Raw genomic sequence first — 17,682 nt, 5'->3', positions numbered from 1 at the left:
ATATCCACATAGACTGGCCATCAATGCGCCTACATGTAGCTATCCACATAGACTGGCCATCAATGCGCCTACATGTAGCTATCCACATAGACTGGCCATCAATGCGCCTACATGTAGCTATCCACATAGACTGGCCATCAATGCACCTACATGTAGTTATCCACATAGACTGGCCGTCAATGCAAAAGTGAAAACGGAGGTGAATCTCTCTGGGACTGTTGTCGTCGTTCCAATCGGACGTTGACACTTTACGTGAAGATGAAGCAGGCGCGTTTTGGGTCTTTGTCAGTTTTCCTCTCGTCTCCCGTAGCTGCCTGGGGACTGACCGCTCTTCGTGATTGCCTCGTTTTTCGCGTTTCGGTCAGAACTTTTCTTCTAATCGGATTTCGCTCGCGTCCCCACACCTTCTGCTCCGTCGGCCCTGCAGGCGACAGGTTTTCCTTCCACGAGCAGAGTTGGGGGGGAGGCGAGAGAAGCCGAGTAAAGTTCGCTTTCTTCATCAATCGTTTCCCCCCTGAGTGCGGCGGAAACCAGGTGGTTTTTCATCCCGAAAGAAGTCCCGGAACAAGCGATGAGAAAAAGAGCGAAGAAATGCGACAAGAGCCCGACGCAGACCACGACGCGCTCTTCCATCGAAGCTCGGCGGAGAACTCCCCAGATGTAAGAAACGTTTTCCAAGCCTTGCACATAGGGCAGAAAAGCCGTCAAGGCCTGCACAGTGATGCTGAAGAGAAGGAGAAGCAGGGCGAGGAACAGGAGGACTCTTGACGGCTTTCTGACAAATACGGGAGGGTTTTTCTGCTCTTTTTTCGCCTCGAGAAAAGGCAGCAACGCCCGCGATAAGCAACGAGTCCATCCTTGGGAGAAAAGGGAAAGAGTGACCACGGTGCTGAGTCGGACGATCCAGTCGACGCATGCAGCCATTCCTCGCGAGGCGAAGGCGGCGTGGACAGGACGAGGCCGCGACGGATGCAGAGACGGCCAATGGACAAGAATCAGATAGCAGAGAAGGCAGAGAGGCGCTTGGAAGAACGCATGCAAGTAAAACGATTTCGACCCCCACCAGGAGTCTCGGGCGCTGCCCTCGTTTTCGGCGTCTCGGAAGTCTCCGTCGTCTCTCCTGAGCGCGTTCGCCTTGTCTGCTTCCCTCGCGTTGGACAGCGACACTCGGCCGTTACCGCCTTGTTTTCCGTTTTGAGAGTCGCCACTGCCGAGTTGAATGTTGACAGCTTTCAGCAGACAGAACGCAGCGGCAGCTTCGAAGAGAGGCGCCAGCACCAAGGCGCTTGGCGCAGCGAGGGTCGCGAAGGAACTGGGCCGTGCTTTCAGCTCAGGTGGATAGACAGCGAAGCCCTCGCGGGCGACGCCTGGAGGCGAGGGTCCGAAGAGCGGCGGCCTTTCGGCGGTCTGCGCCAGAAGCTCCCCTTTTTCAAGATGGAGAAGAGACCACAAGTCTGAGTAACCGTGGCACAGGTCGCTGCATGCAAGCAGCAGAAGCGCGCCGGTCGCGCACAGCGAGAAACTGCGGTGTCTGCGCTCTGACTCCACCACGATTTCGAGCCCCGTTGGACTGAGGTGCTTCAGAAGCAGTTGATGTTCCGGTTCCACGAGATGGTTTGAGCGACTGTCGCCTCTCCAGGAAAACGCGCGCATGTTCTCCGTAGCACTGCCGCGACGCTGGTCTAGCCACTTCTCCCCGGTTCGCTTGTCCTGGGGGCGAAACCGTTTCCCGGCGCTCGGCATCCGCGTCCAGCACATGTAGGCACAGCAGACAGCCGGGAGGGCTCTGAGAGCGACGGCGAGGTAGCCAAGCTGGAGAATGAGGTTCGCTTTTTTCAGGCCAAGTCTCTCGAGCAACACGTAAAGGTTCAAGATCGTGAGAATCACACAAGTCGCAGAAATCCGAAACTGGTAATGCTCAGCTGCATGCATGCGATGCGCAATGCCACTCACAGCGTCCGCGTGAGATCCTGCGCACACCATACGACTCACACTCGGTTTGTCTGCAAACGAGTAGCTTTTAGAAGGCATGGGAGTGAACATTTGAGGAATCGGCGAACGGTCGCCGCCAATGTGAACCGTCTCCGGTCGCTGTTGATGTTGCATGGTGTAGAGAAAGAAAGATGAAAGAAAGAAAGAAAGAAAGAAAGAAAGAGAGAAGGAAAGGAGACAGAAGGAAAGAACGAAGATGAATCTCGGATTACAGGGAGTAACAGGCAGCACAGGAAGTCGAGGAACCCAAGTCAGAGAGTGGGTGCGACATTGAGAGGACCGAAAGGATTCTGACAAGGAAAAGAGAGGATATGAAGAAGGGAGGGAAAGAGTTGGAAGCGGGATTTTGAAATGCACAAACAACTCAGTGTACGGGAAGGAGGGGATGAGAGAAAAGGAGACCAGGCATCTGTTGAGAAGGACAGAGACAAATGTGGAGACAGTGTTGCGGTTACATGTGGAGGGAGAGCCGTAGAACTGCAAAAAGAAACACACGAAAGTCACTAAATGGAATGTTCTTGGCATCGAGTGTGCACGAACACAAACGTCTCGGAACGCATGTACCTACGACTCGTAGTAGAGGTAGAGAAATACATCGAAAGTGGTGAATGATACTGATCTTCTGTGGAAGAGAAACCTGAGGATAGTTAAGAGGTTTCACGGCAAGAACAAGTTTTAGACTGCCGTTCCCGACAGAGAAAAAGGCATTGGACTTTGCAGGGATTCTAGAGACAGGTGACAGAAGACGAGGAGAGAACAGGAGATCTTCGGAAGCCGAAAAACACTGAGGAAAAAAATAGTTTCCAACTGTAGAACTGTAACTTCAAGAGGCTGGAGGCGCGTACAGGCAGTCGCCGCAAAGACACGTTCAAAGATATTTGAACGCAAGCACAGACATGTTGATCGAGATGTCGTTTTCAAATCAACATACGTAACGTCCCCTTAGTTTTCTGGACATGTGCAGTCACGTTGATAGCGCCGCTCTTTCCATTGGACAAATCACACGAAACGTTTTGGCCACAAACAACATTCGACATGCACTGGTCCTCGACGATCGCATACACAGATCCTCTGTTTATCCAAGGATGCTGATCCCCAGCTGATATCTTAGAATGCCGTATTAAAAAGCTCTCGAAGTGACCTTAGGAACTCACGCCACAGAGGAGTTGCTTCAAGAAGCAAGACACACGAGGCACAATCGCTGGTACACGCGGTTTACAAAACTCTCACTGAAACTCGACATTTCTCGATACTAAGAAACTCTAAAAACGCTTTTCTGTCGGCGAAATAACACCAAAAAATGCTCGGCCCACATCTGTGTGTGGGCCTCGCCCTTCCGGTGCAAAGGTGCAAATTCGCTAGGGAAAAGTGCCTCTTTTTTGAGGTCTTTTTTCGCAGCGAAAAAACGGAGTTTGTCGGAGCAACAGAAATTCCATCTTCCTTCAAACTCCAAAAGAGCCTGGAACGACAACGCTGCGGCTGTGAAGTACGCACAAAGACTTTAGATCCGTGGCGACGGCTTGTCCTTTGCTTCACTCTGAGAGCTTACCAGTCCGACTACTCGGTAACGCTTTTAGATCGATGAGAGAACTTTTCCGGCATCCTGACAAGTGTTTTTATTCAATTTGAGCGACAGAGCGACAAAACGAACGGAGCTCACTAGGGACTGTTCAGATAGGTTTTGACTGTTCTGCAGAAACCGAAACCACCTGAAGTGCAGGTCTCGTGGAACAACAGAATTCCCTGTTTCACGCAGCAACTGCCCATGCAAGAAAAACGCTTCAGAGATCCAGCAAGCACACTTTGTTCTTGTTGAGTAAACGGTGTGGTCGAATCGCGCCGATTAGTCGGGTATTCTGCAAGCCATATTGCTTCCTTTTCGCTTGCGCTGTTGATCAGAGTTAAGCACTACTGATGAGATTTCGATTACCGGGGAAGAAAGGCAGAAAGTTGGGCACGGCAAGCGAAATGGTTTCCTCCACTGAAAATGTAGAGCGAGTCACGAGCGGCGGCGTGACAACACGCGCAAACCACTCGTGTTTTCCGAGTTTTCTGAGAGCTGATAAAACTGCGAGTCCGGTGTCCGCGGGCACTCGATGTGTATGTCCACAGATTTCAGATCGTGTGAGTCTCTCTATTTCCCGCCTGGAGTTTGAGTCGATACTTTTGGCGTAGGACTTCTCGGTTTACTTGATCTGCGGTGTCCAGGTCGACACCGTTAGACACTATTTTCTCCCTCTGCGCAGTCACTTGGGTTTTTGCGCACAGTGCACGGTCAGCTGAATACTGTTCTGATTATCATCTCTAGAAAACGTTTAAATCATCCGTAGCTTTGCTATTCATACTCCGTGGGCGAGTCGCCCTCGACCTCCCTGCACGCTGCTGTAAAGATGCCGTGTCTCTTCGGTGTTGAAATAACCGTGCGTCTAGTGGGAGACTTCCTGAGCAGTCCGAGAAGCGTTCTCGAAGCCAGATGTCACAGGCAAAGGAAGAGATCTTCTGCGACTGCTTTCGTGATTAATGCGCGTCTCTCGTGAGGATGCTGCAACCTGAGGTGGATAGCTCAACGGGAGAAAACCCACCGATGCTCCACTCTGCTGCTGTGTGTGCGCCACTGGCAAGGAAGACTCACGCTGGAGAAAGAAGACTCCAGAGACAAGTGAAGCGAGCTGGTGGCGTCTTTTGTTTTCGTGTCTATCGATCGAGCATCACCTGTCGAAGCCGTGGGATCTCCTTAGCTCATTGTGAACTCCGGAACAGACCATGAATCGCAGAGTGTTTTGACGAAGGGGAAAGATCAGCCAGAAACAACTTGTCCCGAGCAGGACCTCTGGCGGTGTACGAACGACGGCCAGCTGCAGAGGCAGGCCGCGAAAAAAGCGAATTGCTAGATAGGTGGATAGACAGATATGCACAGATGCTCTGAAATCATGAAGCGTAGAGACACGCGGAGAGAGAGGATCTCGCGTACTCAAGTTCAACGGGAAGTGGAAACCGTGCAAGTGTTGTAAGACAACTCGATTTTCGGGGAGGTGTGTGAACAGAGTTGAAGCTCCAGGCTTGAGAGGGACTACTTTCGACGGCAGATACCCAGGGCACTCACGACTCTTGACCCCCACAAAAGCTTCGGATTTCCCCTCTAAGAAGTAGCAAGTGAAGCCGAAAGAGTCTATCACGAGGTAGAATAGTGAATCCACCTGTGTAGGTCTTCGTCTTTCAAGAGCGCACCCCGAAGCGGCGACTTTGGAAAAACAGACGGGAACCCACGACTCTGCATGCGGCAACGCGCCGAGCAAAGTTCGAACGAAAGGTTCGCAGCAGCAATGGGGAGGAAAAACGGGACGCCTCGATGGCTCACTGCGTTTGACCTCGAATCCTAAGCAGACCCGTTCTCCCCCCTCTGCCTTTTGTTCGTCAGCGGGTGCACCTCCATGCTCCCTCGTTCTCTCTCTTTCACCGTGCTCGTGTTCCTCTCTCGTTCGTTTCCAGCGCAGATGCTTGCTTCGTCCTCTTTTTCCATGTCTCCTTCTCCTCTCCCTGTTCTCCGTTCGCGCTCCGCCCTCTCCCCGCTGCTTCTCCCTGTTTTGTCTCTCTCAACGTTTCTCGTGCGGGGTGTTTCTGTGCTTCTCCCTAGACGTAGTTCTGCACTTGCGATTCGCAGACTCCTTCTCGCGTCCTGCTTCTGCGCGAGCCTTAGATCCGTGGTTCTCCTCGAAACGCAGAGTTCCCGACTTAAGACTCGTTCGAGTTCTCAGCAAGTCCAGCATCCGCGCCTCCTTTGGGGGATGAGCGAATGGAGAGAAGGTCGATCGTCCGGTGGCGTCGCCGCATCCACCAGTCGCCCACTTCCCAGTTCTGCAGCTCTTCCTGAACAAAGAAGAGGCGAAAACACTGAGGCGAATGGACATCGAAAAACGCGACGAAAACAATCTGCCACGGAGGGGAAGAAAAATACAAGGGAATCCGAAAATGCAAAGCGAGGCAAGAAAGAAAATGAACAAAAAAAACCGGGACAGTTCAAAACAGGCAACAACGTCAAACGGAATAAAAATAAACGAACAAATCTAAGTTGCTCTCAATTCAAGTGCGAGCCGAAACGTCAAGAAAGGTTGGAAATGACCGATCGATCCTCTCGACCGTGTCTAACGACAACTTCCCTGCTTTCTCTCGCGGAGACAACTCAACGAAAAACAGAAGGAGAAACAAGACGCATGTCCTCTTCCTTGTCAAAACCGCATCGACTGCTGGCACAAAAAATAGTGACACACACACTCCAGCAACACACGCTTGGATGGATATGTATTCGTATACATATATATATATATATATACATATATGTATACATATATGCATATGAAAGCATATATATATATATATATACAGCTCTTTATAGGGTTGCAGGTTTGCGCGTAGGAGCACAGCGAAGCAGTCATATACGAATACAAACATCCACGATACATATTTGCGTGTTTCTTTGGACTCCCGAGCGCAGGGTACGTCCAGTTGACTCTGCTAGACTCGACATCGTTTTGTGTCTTTGGACGCGACTCACTTCAATTTCTTGGATCTCCTGTGGAGTCAGAGCAGGCATGCCTGAAAGGTCGTGGAAAAATGACGAACATCCGAGTCCGCAGAGAAGACTTGTGAAGAAAAGAGGAACCACCGAGTTACAGTCGCACCAAACAGAAGACAGAGTCACTGGGTGCTACGTCTACGCACGTACTGGAAATCCACACCTGCATGCACGTCGCACCAGAGTTCTATATGAATACAGATGTACAGATCAATATACACATGCATATATCTATACATATCTACGCATACATATATATATATATATATATGCGTATATCTCGATCTATCTCTATGTATATGTGTGTGAAAACGTTCACGCTTTGAGTATGAAAGAAACACAGCGTTCTGCCCCGGTCTCCTGCGCGGTGTCGATGTGTAGAAGAAAACACCCTCACGTCGGCAGCAAGCGCCCATTCAGCAAAGGGTGACCAGGAAAGGATTTGCCGGCCGCGGTCCCTGCCGCTCTCGCTCTCGACTTGGTTTCGACCTTTTTTTTTGTTTAGGCCTTCCATACGTTGTCGCCGACAGAGAAGCAAAACAGTTTTGGAGAGAAAGACCTTTTGTTCCAGGCAAGTCGCTGGTCCGAGAGAAGACAAAAACGCCTCTTCCTCGAGGATGAGAGAACACTTGAAGAGAAGGGGAAATGGGGGAAAGGTCTTACCTTCGGGGAAGAAGGCCGCGTAGAGGGGGCAATTCTCTGGCGGTCGAAAACGGAAGTCGAACAAACTGACTCTCAGTCCGCGGGGACAGGGTGCACGCGCCAAATCGATCTTGACGAAAAGACAAGACAGCAGTTGAATCGTGAAATATAGGCACACGAAAAAGGTGGAGAAACATCAAATCAATCTGGCAAAAGAGACAAGAAACGCAGAACTACACGTCTCGACACGTTCATCCCTGCACTCCGTTTTCCTTCTGTCTGTTTGATTGGGTTGTTCTTTTCTTCCTCTTGTTCTGATTCCTGCTCTTCTCTCCCCCTCTGTGTCCACTCCATGTTTCCTCCAGCTTGCTGTCGCTCTCCGTTTTTCTTTTCCATGTTTATTAACGTTTCGCATTTCTGAGCTTTTCCCCTCCCCGTCGCGCGCCTTTCGTGCGAATGCCTTGCTTCCCCGTGTCTCTGTCGAGTTCGCCGGTTGCCGCCCTCGCTCTCGGCGTTTCCCCTCGGCTCACGTTGCGCTGCGGTCCCAGCAAGGCGAGGACTTCAGGCTGCCGTCTGCAGATGCGCGCCAGCAGGACCGGCCACCAGGCAGGATAGAGGCTCGGGGCGCCTTGCTGCAGCGCCGCAGAGACGGCGGCGGGTGAGGCTCCGTCGCGAATCGCCAGGTTCACAACGCGCGCGAGACGGAGCGGGAGAAACCAGAGTCGCCAGTCGAGGCGAGGCATGTGACCCAGCCAGAGCCATGGCGGACGGCGATCCACGTCGCCTGAAGCGGCGCAGAGAAAGCAGTCGCAGTGAATCTCACACGCGGACGCGCAGAAACCACACACAGAACGCGACGCGGGAGACGGAGGAGCGAGAGGAGGGAGAAGAACAGGAGAGACAAGCAGATGATGGTCCGCTCTGGCTTTGGCTGTCGGAATCGCGAGAAGACTCACCAGGTTTGTAGAGGAAATCGAGTTCCACCCAAGTTTCTCGAGTCGTCGGGGGATGCGTTGAAGTGTCTTCGACCAGGTGAAGTTCTTCGATCACCACCTCATAGCGCGAGGTAGTGACGGACGCGAACAAGCCTGAAGAGAACAAACAAGTGGAGAGAGTCCTCGCGGCGTGTGTACGCGAAAGACACAGAACGGCATGAAAAAGAAAAAGAATGCAGGCTCGCAACGTTCTTCATGCAAGTCAAAAAACCGATCAAGGTCAATCTCTTCTGCATGCGTGCTCATCTAATAGATCCGAACACCCACTTACACATACGCGTGTACACAGGTACGATACACAGAAGTGGTCAAATATACATATATTCATATATACATACATATATTTATATATACATGTACATATATATATATATACATATATGTATATTTATATGTATATATATATATATATATATAATTATTCACTGAAGTATGTGTCGATGCGCGCTTGTGAACAACGGTCGGCGCGTTGCGCTTCCGCCTGTTGGGCGCAGATATCAGTGAATATCTTGACGGGAACAAGGTCCTTCCATTTTGTCGCGGGTCTCGAACTCGGAAAAAATCTGTTCGATTCTCACCGTAGAGGTTGCATGCGTGCAACGGAGCCAATTCGCCGTAGAGTTGAGCACACAGCGCGGGCGGTTCCAACAGCGGTTTCTGCCACAGTCTGAGAGAGACAGCAGACACCCTAAAAGGAAGACCAGATGCACGCTGTCGAGAAGAGCGAAAAAACTGCCCATCCGAGGACTCCAGCTCGATCTCGAGCACTCTTCAGAATGGTGGAAAATAGTGGGAAAGAAGAGAGACACGCAAGCAGAAACAGCGGGGGAGATGCGCCTCCAGAGAAAAACGGCGCTGGCGTCAGGAGGCCTGTGCGGCGTCTCTTCGAGTTCTTCGCGTCTCCCTCGGATTCGTTTCTCTGCGTCCTTCCCGACTGCCTCACTTGAGGAAGAGCGCCACGCTCGTGAGACTGAAGAGCTGAACAGAGAAAGCAGAAACGTCGATCATGGCGCTTGCACGGTCTTTTACAACTGTGCAAAATATAAATACGACTGCAAGCGGCCATGAAACATGCGTAGCCAAGAACAGCACACCTCTCACTTGAGCATGCTTCAATTCACACCGCTTTCGCGACATATATATATATATATATATATATGTGAACACAGATGCAGATGCACTACATGGACATTTACGCACACAGTAACATGAACCGCCTGCATGCAGTTTCGCTCTCTTTCTCCTGTCAAGATTGACAGCACAGAGGGTTTCCGAAACAGCGGAGAACGAGCAGTCACCGAATTCTGAAAGACGGCTTCTGTCCTTTGCATGCGGTCTGCACAAGACACATTTGGAAGCCATCTGTGCGTCCTCAAAAAACGCTGACCTGTCGAACGACGGAAACTGAATCTGAGAGCATGCATGCATGCTCAGGTCGAAGACCGCAGTCGTTTGGAGGTGCAGACTTCACCTTTAGAGGGGCAGAAAGGATCCTGCGCTTTCCTCCGGGTGAAACGAACAAGAACGCAGTGGAGAGAGGAGAGCGAGAAACGCCAGACGGAAGGAAACAGGATACTCGGAATCGACGACCGGAGCAGAGAGAGACTCCTCACCGTGAGGCAACTTACAATGTAAAAGCTTCCAGCGACGCAGCCGAGAAGAACAGCAACAAGAGACTCTGTCGCTCTCTGAAGAACAGACTAAAGACGAGAAAAACACACAGAAACAATTCACGCGTGCAAATGCTGAACCGTCCCTTGTACACACATAATCTCATATATATATATATATATATATATATATATAGATAGATATATAGATATATAGATATATAGATATATATATATAGATAGATATAGATATATATATAGATAGATATAGATATATATATAGATAGATATAGATATATATGTGTGTGTAGGCAACTCCACTCCAGAGGTACTTCTTTTTTTACATATATGTATATATATATATATATATGGACACACAGTGCATGCGAGCACACAAATATATATGGACAGGAAACATGCTCGTTGTGTCCCTGTGACCACAACTTCCCTCCTTTTTTATCTGCAAGACTGCGAGTACGGAGATCTGTCCTTGTCTGAGCGTTCTTCGTTTTCGCTGTGGATTTTCTTGGAGGCTTACAGCGTTCTCGAGAGGGGAGGGGAACTTGAAGAGAAGAAGCGAATCGTCCAAGAGAGCGAGACAAACGACGCAAGAAAGGATGTTGAAGAAGCCGTAATTCCCCGTCACATAAATCGAAACAATCAACACTGAGAAAAAGCGTGCACAACAGTACCCCGAACTGACATTCATATCAGCCTTATAAGAGTAACCAGATATATTTCTAGGCAAGAGTATACATGTATCCAGGTTCACTCATGTCTGCATACATACGTATATATCTCCATATATACATATACACATATATATATATATATATGTACACGTTAATGTGGATCTGAGCAGACGTAAACTATTGTTTCTTTCTATCTGGGATAGTGACCGCAGGTGCGCATACAGTGTTGCTATGCTATTTTGAAGACTTCAGCTGATGCCATCTTTGCGGTCTTTGTCTTCTCTCACATCCCTCAAGCCCCTCTCCCTCTTTCTCACTCTTCAACCGGCCTTCGCTTCGATCAGCCTTCCTTGTTTTCTCTCTCCACTCCGCCGTCCCAGTTGCCCGACTTACGGACGAAGCAGAAGAAAGCGACGATGCGTCCCCAACGTCCGAAGAGAATAAGAAGAGGTCCGAGGATCTGCAACACAACAATTACACAGAGCTCGCGGTCCTCTGTCGGGAACTTTTTCTCGGCCTGTCTTTCGCTCTCTTTCTTTCATTGTCTCGCTTTCTCTTACCTGCTTGAGAGTTTCGTTAGTTCTCTATCTTTCTTTCATCTCTTGCTCGTGCATTCTGTCCTTTGATTTCCTCTGTCTCTTCTCTCTTCTTCTTTGCTTCTTGCCTGCCCTCTGCAGTTTTGCGGACCTCGAAAGTGACAGCGCCTATCGCTTGCAGCCGCTTGTTGCCCCCCCAATAGCTGTGCCCTGCAAAAAGCCAAAACGCAGAGAAAAAAGAAAAAACGATGAGAAAAAACTTTTCCAAAGCACATCCACAACTCCCAGCTGAAGGCGCTCTGCATGCCTCCACTCACGCACACATCAGACGCACAAATGGAGAGGCAAAAGAGGAAAAAAGACGTCGAAGGAGCTGCAGAGCGACAGTGTGGAAGACACTGGCAGAGACAACAGACGCAGCTACATAAAGAAAAAATGAAGACTGACCGATACATCGATAGATCCATCAAGAGAGACACGCATTGACAGATGAATCGATAGATCCGTAGACAGACGGATAGAAAAATAGATTTCGATGAATCGGTGGGGGGATGGGCGCAGATGGAGATGGCCAGAAGTTTACACAGATAAAGATATAGAAGTAGAGAGATGCAACTAGGTCTAAGGGGATCTGCAGATACACAGATCCATTCACCGTTAACGAGAAACGTGTAAACGATCGTATGCTCATTTCATGACCGTGCTTTCACAACGTTGTTATGAATGCATTCCAGCTGCGGCGTCTCACTGATCTTCGATAGACGAGATGACAGGAATGCACAAGGCCTTTGTCTGGTACTCGGCTGCGTCGGGAGCTGAAAGTGCAATCAGCTTCTCTTGCGTTTACAGTTCAACATCCTTCTGTCTTTCTGTCGCACGTTCCCCTGCCTTTTGTGTTTTTTGTTTTTCCGCTGTCCGCCTTCGACTGATTTTTCTCCTTTCTCCAGACTCACATGAGACAAAGTTGGGCAGAGGCTGAGTCCAGTAGTGGTAGTTCATCGCCGTGAACGAACTCCACTTTTGATCTCCAGATGCTGGAAACGCATGCAGAGACAGAGCAACGGGTGGTGTGAAAGGCGCTCTGTTTGCCTCCGATGCAGATTAACTCGATTCGCCGAAAACTGAGATCGGCCCAGCGTGGAGGCGGCAAGAACGTCTCTTTGTATCCACGAGAAAAATCAGCGACTCCAAACGCGATCAGCATCCTGTGCCTCCGAGTCGCTTCTGCCTCATAACTGCAGTTCCTCTCTGTTTTTTCGGCAAAGAACTGTTCGCCTTCTCCTTCATCTCAAAGCCGTTCCCCAGGCTCTTCGCCTTGCGTGTGTTCTACCGAGACGAACAGGAAGCGTTGAATCTCCAGACGCCCCAGTCACCTTTGCACTAAACCAAACGTTGCAACGCAAACTCGCCTTCATCCGTCCAGTGCGCAGACGCGTCTCATCACACTCTCTTGCATCACACGAGCATACAAAAAGCTGCACACAAACACCGCGAGTTCGACGACACAGAGCAAGCGTAGCAAATAACCATCTCTGCTTCTACAGAAACTTCCTCGACCTTCGTTGCGAGACGGTGACCAAGACACCGAACCCAGAAAGGAAGGAGCAGCATCGCGGATCAGCGTTTGCGTGACCTGCTTCTTTTCTTTTTCTTGCTCCGATCTTGCGCTCTTGCTGACGATGTCTGTACAGTGGTTAACTTTCCGTGAAATCGTGTAAGTCGAATCGTGTCTTGATCGTCGAGGTGACCTCTCGCTCTTTCTCACCGAGTTTACAGATCCCTGAACAGAAGAGAAGCTTGAAAGCCAGAAGACGAAAAGACATCACCGACACTCCTGCAGCAAACGGCGTAGCCGCTGTCGAGCACGGCGAGGCACAGACGGCGATGAAGCCGCACTCGAGCAACAATACATCCCTGGAGAAAACATGGACAGTTTCACAACGTTAACATTCCTCCACAGGTCGACACCTACGGATCTCTGCGTCTACCTGTACATTGCTCTAATGTGTCTGTACAAAGTCTAGACTACAGCAAACAAGTCTCCACGCACGGCTATTTGTCTACACATATCTCCCTTTACACGTTTATACATAGACATATATATATATATATATATAAAGATACATAGATACATATGTATACATATGAATATATATGAATATATATATATATATATATTCATATAAATATATATACATATATTTTTGCGCCAGTAGAGTTGTTTGGCTGTCTGTATATAGGGAGTTGAAGACGAGAATATATATATATATATATATATATATATATATATATATATGGTCGTGCAGGTTGTGACAGTTCAGAGAACGTGGTGTCTCACACATCTCGAGTTTGCCTGTTTACCACTGAAAAGACAGGAAATCGCGGGCCATGTATCGGAAGGCGAGGTACTCGACGTAGAGAGCAGCGAAGCATGCTGTTTGCCATAGCGCACGAGGCCAGCCCAAAGCAGTGAACGAGAGACCCGCGCAGAAGATGGAAATCGCTACTCCCCCGTACGCCAAGTGACTTGGCTACGAAAAAAGGAAAAAGGTGAAAAGAGGGACAGAGAGGCAATCGGAAATTCCGTCCAGAGACGAACTCGAGAGCACGTCAGCAGCAATGCGAGAGAGGAACATGAAGCGAAAAAGGGCAGAACCAGGAGCTCGAAGAAAGAAGAGAAAGAAAGCAAAAGGGACTGGGCATCGACAGCGACGGAGACTTGATCTCTCTTCAGTCCGAGCACCGCAGTTTACCTCCTCTTTCCTTCGTCCCTCTTCTTGATCTCCCTTTCTCTCTTATATGCATATATGTCTCTCTCTGTATCTGTGTGGGTGTGTGTCTGAAGTGGACGTCTGAGGTGTATTTAGATTCTGTAATCCTCTTCCTCTCGCTGCCTGTCACTTCCGGATCGCTTTCTCCCGCTTCCTGCCTCTCCACTTCTCCTCTCTGTCTTTCCTCCCTTCACTCCTCTTTCTGTCGTTTTGTCTCGCTCTCGCTGTCTCTGCCGTCTTCCGCACCGCTTACGAGAACGTTGCTTTTGTTGCGGCAGACAAGGGTGGCTACTTGGTGCACTGCCTTCATGACGAATTTGACATGGGGAGAGGCAGGGACTCGCGCGCGCTGCTCAAGAGCAGGCATCAGTTCGTCTAGAGGCAAGATGCCCACTTTCGGACCTATCAAACCGTCTGCCTGAGCGCAGACGCATGCAGTCGAGAAAAAGGAACACCTTTGGGCTGAACCGAGAAAAACAAGCACGGAAACGAGAGAAAAGCTCCACACGGCAGCTTCTTCGAAGCTCAGACGAAACGAGAACGCGAGGTCACTTTCCTCACGCCGAGACAGTCCCTTCGTAGGGAAAAGGGGAGGACATCGCCGCCTCGAATCACCTCAAAAGTCAAACAAACAGTGGATAAGAATGCCTCTACACTGAATCACCGCACAAACTGCAAACGAGGACAACGTAATGGAGAGGAAGAGACGAGGGAGAAGAACAGGAAAAGCAGACGACAGGCGAACGAGGACGCGAGAGCATAGACTGCAGAAGATGGAGAGAGAGAAGGACGTCACTAAGAGGAGGAAGAGAACGGAGAGACAAAGAAGAAGAAAAGAAGCGGCGAGGAGGAGTCCTGCAGCTGCTGTCGCCTCCTGGGATCAGAAAAAGGAAGGACAAGGAACGCCAGCGACAGGAACTCCTGTATCGTTCTCGGGAGGCCGCCAAAAACAAAGACAGAGGCGAAAAAGGAGAAGCGAAGAAGCCTCAATACTGTCTGTTGTCTAGAAGAGAAGTCCCATCGTCATGAGAGGGATCATCTTTGAGACAGTAGTATTGATATGCTTTTGCTATCCATATATAGATGCTAAGATTGCTCCAAGAGACAGTACAAAAAGGAGACCCAAATCCACATGCACCCCTGTGCTCAGACAGGGTGCGAAGGCAGAGTTGGAAAGAGCGATTCTTCCCCTCGCACAAGAAGCGCGATGAGTCACCACTTGGTCGCCCTGCTACAGAAACCTCAGCAGCAAAGACGAAGCGTTCGCGGATATCTCTCTTTTTCCAAGGACCTGCTCGGCCTCCAGCCTGCCCGTTACCTGTCTAGCGAGCGAGAGGAAGGCGAGAGCGTAGGAAAGAGCGATGCCGAAGAGAATGACTTGGAGGACCGCGACGTGGAAATATGTCGCGAGGGAAGAGAGCGCAGAGAGAGAGAGGCCACAGACGAGGAGGTAGGAGATGGCTCGACAAGCGGAAGGCGGCAGCAGGTTAAAGATGGAGACGCGAGTCTGAGTGTCGTCGGAAGGGACGCGAGAGGAGTGGGGAAGAGAAGCAGCGCCAGAAGCCCCCAGAGAGGCCGAGGACGACGCATGCGATCTAAGAGCCGCTGTAGAGAAGGAAGAAGCAAACGCGGAGGCGCCTGTCTCCTGAGCAGAGTCGACCTGAGAGGGAGGGGAGTGCGAAGAAGCCGCTGCGCCCTGAAGCGGCGGGCACACCTCCGAAGGCGACCCGCCACCGGCTGAAGAGCGACTCGGTGCATGCATTTTGAAAAAAGCCGATAAGACGGAGAAACGGAGAAGAAAGAAGCGGAGAACGGTGTAAAGGGAGAAGAGGAAACGAGGCAGGCAGAGAAGGAACGTGATACAGCAGGAAGGGAGCACTAAGAAGCGCGAAGAAAATGAGGCAAGGGAGAAAGGAGAAGGGGAAGAGCGAGAATAGTGCTGTCGACTGGAGAAAGAAGGCGTTGAGGGAAAGTGGGTTGCCGAGAAAAAAACCGGATAGAAGACAGAAGAGGACTGAGAGGCGGAAAACAAGAGCAGCAGACGCTAGAGAGAAACGCTGGCCGCAGCTCGAGAGGAGAGAGAAGAGGCGCCAGGAGAGACTGAGAAGCAGGAATATCGAAGACTTCGGAGAAAAGGGGAGGCAGGAAGCGGCAAGAAGACAAGAAGGTCACAAGAGACCTACACTTCCGCCATTTTTGGAAGAGAAGACCGGAGAAAGTCCAGAATGAGAGGACGCGACAAGCATGGCATCCGACACACGCGGGAGGACAGACCGAAGTGTACATACACCGAGTCGGCGTCAAGAGAGGTCAGAACCACCACGTCTTCTCTCCTCGAAAGGACGCGGAGTCCGCAAAATGGCTCGGAACGCTTCAGTGCACAAAGGAGGAAGTCAGAAATGACTGGAGCACCCCAAAAGTACGCGTACAGTTGTCCACACACCACATGTTTTGATAACAGTGTGTACATACACTCGATCTGACGCGAGCGAGGAGGAGACGAAAAAACATGTTGAAACGACGTCTGGAAGGTTCATTTCTACAGAATTGCCATGCGAAATGGGAGGGGAAACAGAAGAAGCAAGGAAAACGGGGGACGCAGAGACGTCGTCTTTCGTCGCTCGAAGGAGACACGCCTGAGACTGGGTTCCTCGAAAGCGTCGTTGCTATCCAAGATAAAGAGGAAAAGAACGAATTCAAAGCAGAATTCCGAGGAAGGTGCGCCGCGGAGAGAGAGCGTGGAATATGTCAAGAGGCACAGCGGTGAACTAACTTCTCTACGATGTGTTGTTTCCTCAGAGACAGACCGATGTGTAGCCAGAAACGCAGAGCCTCGAGTCTCTTTGTTCGAAGGAAGATGAAGAAACGGAGAACGCAATCCCAGAACCTTTTGTTCGTTTTCATCTTTTTTTCTTGTCTCCATGGTGTCTGTGGCCACCTCCAAGGCATCCATTGGTGAACTTTGCACAGAAGGGGCTGAAGAGACACGCTGACTCTCGGGGGCAGTCGGCGGGTGGCGTTCCACAACGGATCTTTTTCTCTCTTCTTTTCTGCTCTTCCCTTTCGCCTTCTCCCCTCCGTCATTTCTCCCTCCTCTCTCTACTTTTCTGACTCTCTTCCACGAACAAGAACACGCAGGGGAAAGGAGAGAGGCGTCTCTCTTTCCAGCCTGCCTGTAGAGACCTAACGACCGGTCCTTCGGGTGTACATACACTTCGGCCTCTCCGAAAGCAAGGGAGGGCACACCAGAAGAATTTCCCCCCTTCTCAAACGTTCATAGCGAAACGCAATCTCACGAATGCTCAGAAATCTACTTCCTCTCCAAGACTGTCCATATGCGTCTACACTTGTATCTACATAGCTCCTCTCCCCTGGACCTTCGAAGATTCGATTTGTGTGTCTGTGGAGCAGCAACTGTGAGTGACGTAACAACTGTGTTTCGACTTCAAAAAGGCATTTACTGAATGTCGAACAGTCCCGTGAGTCGCCCTTCTCTTTGAGTGTTTCCTCGTTCACTTTCGACTCGCTAGAACCCCCTTCTTCCATGATTTCACTCGAGTCAAGTACTCCTGATTTCCTCGCTTCGTCGCGCTTTCTCTCGTGACTGGACAGTTTCCACGCACCTTACTGGATGGCACACTTTTGTGCCACCAGCGCACAAGCACTCCGCTAGTTGTTGAGAGACTCACGAGCCACATGCGAGTCGACAGGCAGCCAGTACCGGAGAACAACTCAGGCGCGACTCTCTGTTACACAGTACGAATAAGGATATTTCCAGACGTTCCCTCGAGTACTCTAACATATTGGAAACAAGAAAAGTCCACGAATGCCGTGGGTGCCTTTGCCAGGCCTTCGCTCCTGAGGGTGAATG

At 50.2% G+C, this 17,682-nt stretch overlaps 2 protein-coding genes across 2 annotated transcripts; both read right to left on the bottom strand.

Moving 5' to 3' along the window:
• On the bottom strand, positions 1–2,279 carry TGME49_222420 (hypothetical protein). Its single transcript, XM_002370020.2, has one exon. The coding sequence runs from the start codon at positions 2,104–2,106 to the stop codon at positions 376–378; it is 1,731 nt and encodes a 576-aa protein (XP_002370061.1). The 5' UTR covers positions 2,107–2,279; the 3' UTR covers positions 1–375.
• A 2,607-nt stretch (positions 2,280–4,886) lies between these two features.
• Positions 4,887–16,774, bottom strand: TGME49_222410 (hypothetical protein). The gene is made up of 16 exons (XM_018779970.1): positions 15,130–16,774; positions 14,065–14,229; positions 13,402–13,571; positions 12,806–12,954; positions 11,994–12,074; positions 11,192–11,250; positions 10,898–10,964; positions 10,351–10,478; positions 9,831–9,902; positions 9,146–9,180; positions 8,781–8,869; positions 8,164–8,295; positions 7,738–7,991; positions 7,229–7,337; positions 6,545–6,585; positions 4,887–5,859 (listed from the first exon to the last, which is right to left on the bottom strand). Exons 1-16 carry the CDS (start codon positions 15,571–15,573, stop codon positions 5,725–5,727), a joined length of 2,130 nt encoding a protein of 709 aa, XP_018638318.1. The 5' UTR covers positions 15,574–16,774; the 3' UTR covers positions 4,887–5,724.
• Positions 16,775–17,682: the final 908 nt, after the last annotated feature.

The sequence above is a fragment of the Toxoplasma gondii genome, chromosome II, assembly GCF_000006565.2.
Source record: "Toxoplasma gondii ME49 chromosome II, whole genome shotgun sequence".
Classification (NCBI taxonomy): Eukaryota; Apicomplexa; class Conoidasida; order Eucoccidiorida; family Sarcocystidae; genus Toxoplasma; species Toxoplasma gondii.
The sequence above is the reverse complement of the archived record's forward strand: the minus strand, read 5'-3'. Positions and strand labels throughout refer to the sequence as shown.

Excerpts from the sequence above, each read along its gene's own strand:
- TGME49_222420 (XM_002370020.2), bottom strand. The coding sequence starts at position 2,106 with ATGCAACATCAACAGCGACCGGAGACGGTTCACATTGGCGGCGACCGT.
- TGME49_222410 (XM_018779970.1), bottom strand. The coding sequence starts at position 15,573 with ATGCATGCACCGAGTCGCTCTTCAGCCGGTGGCGGGTCGCCTTCGGAG. Across the intron at positions 7,992-8,163 it reads CGATTTCCTCTACAAACCTG|GCGACGTGGATCGCCGTCCG; the intron begins GTGAGTCTTCTC and ends GCGCCGCTTCAG. Across the intron at positions 7,338-7,737 it reads TGCTGGGACCGCAGCGCAAC|ATCGATTTGGCGCGTGCACC; the intron begins GTGAGCCGAGGG and ends CTTTTCGTCAAG.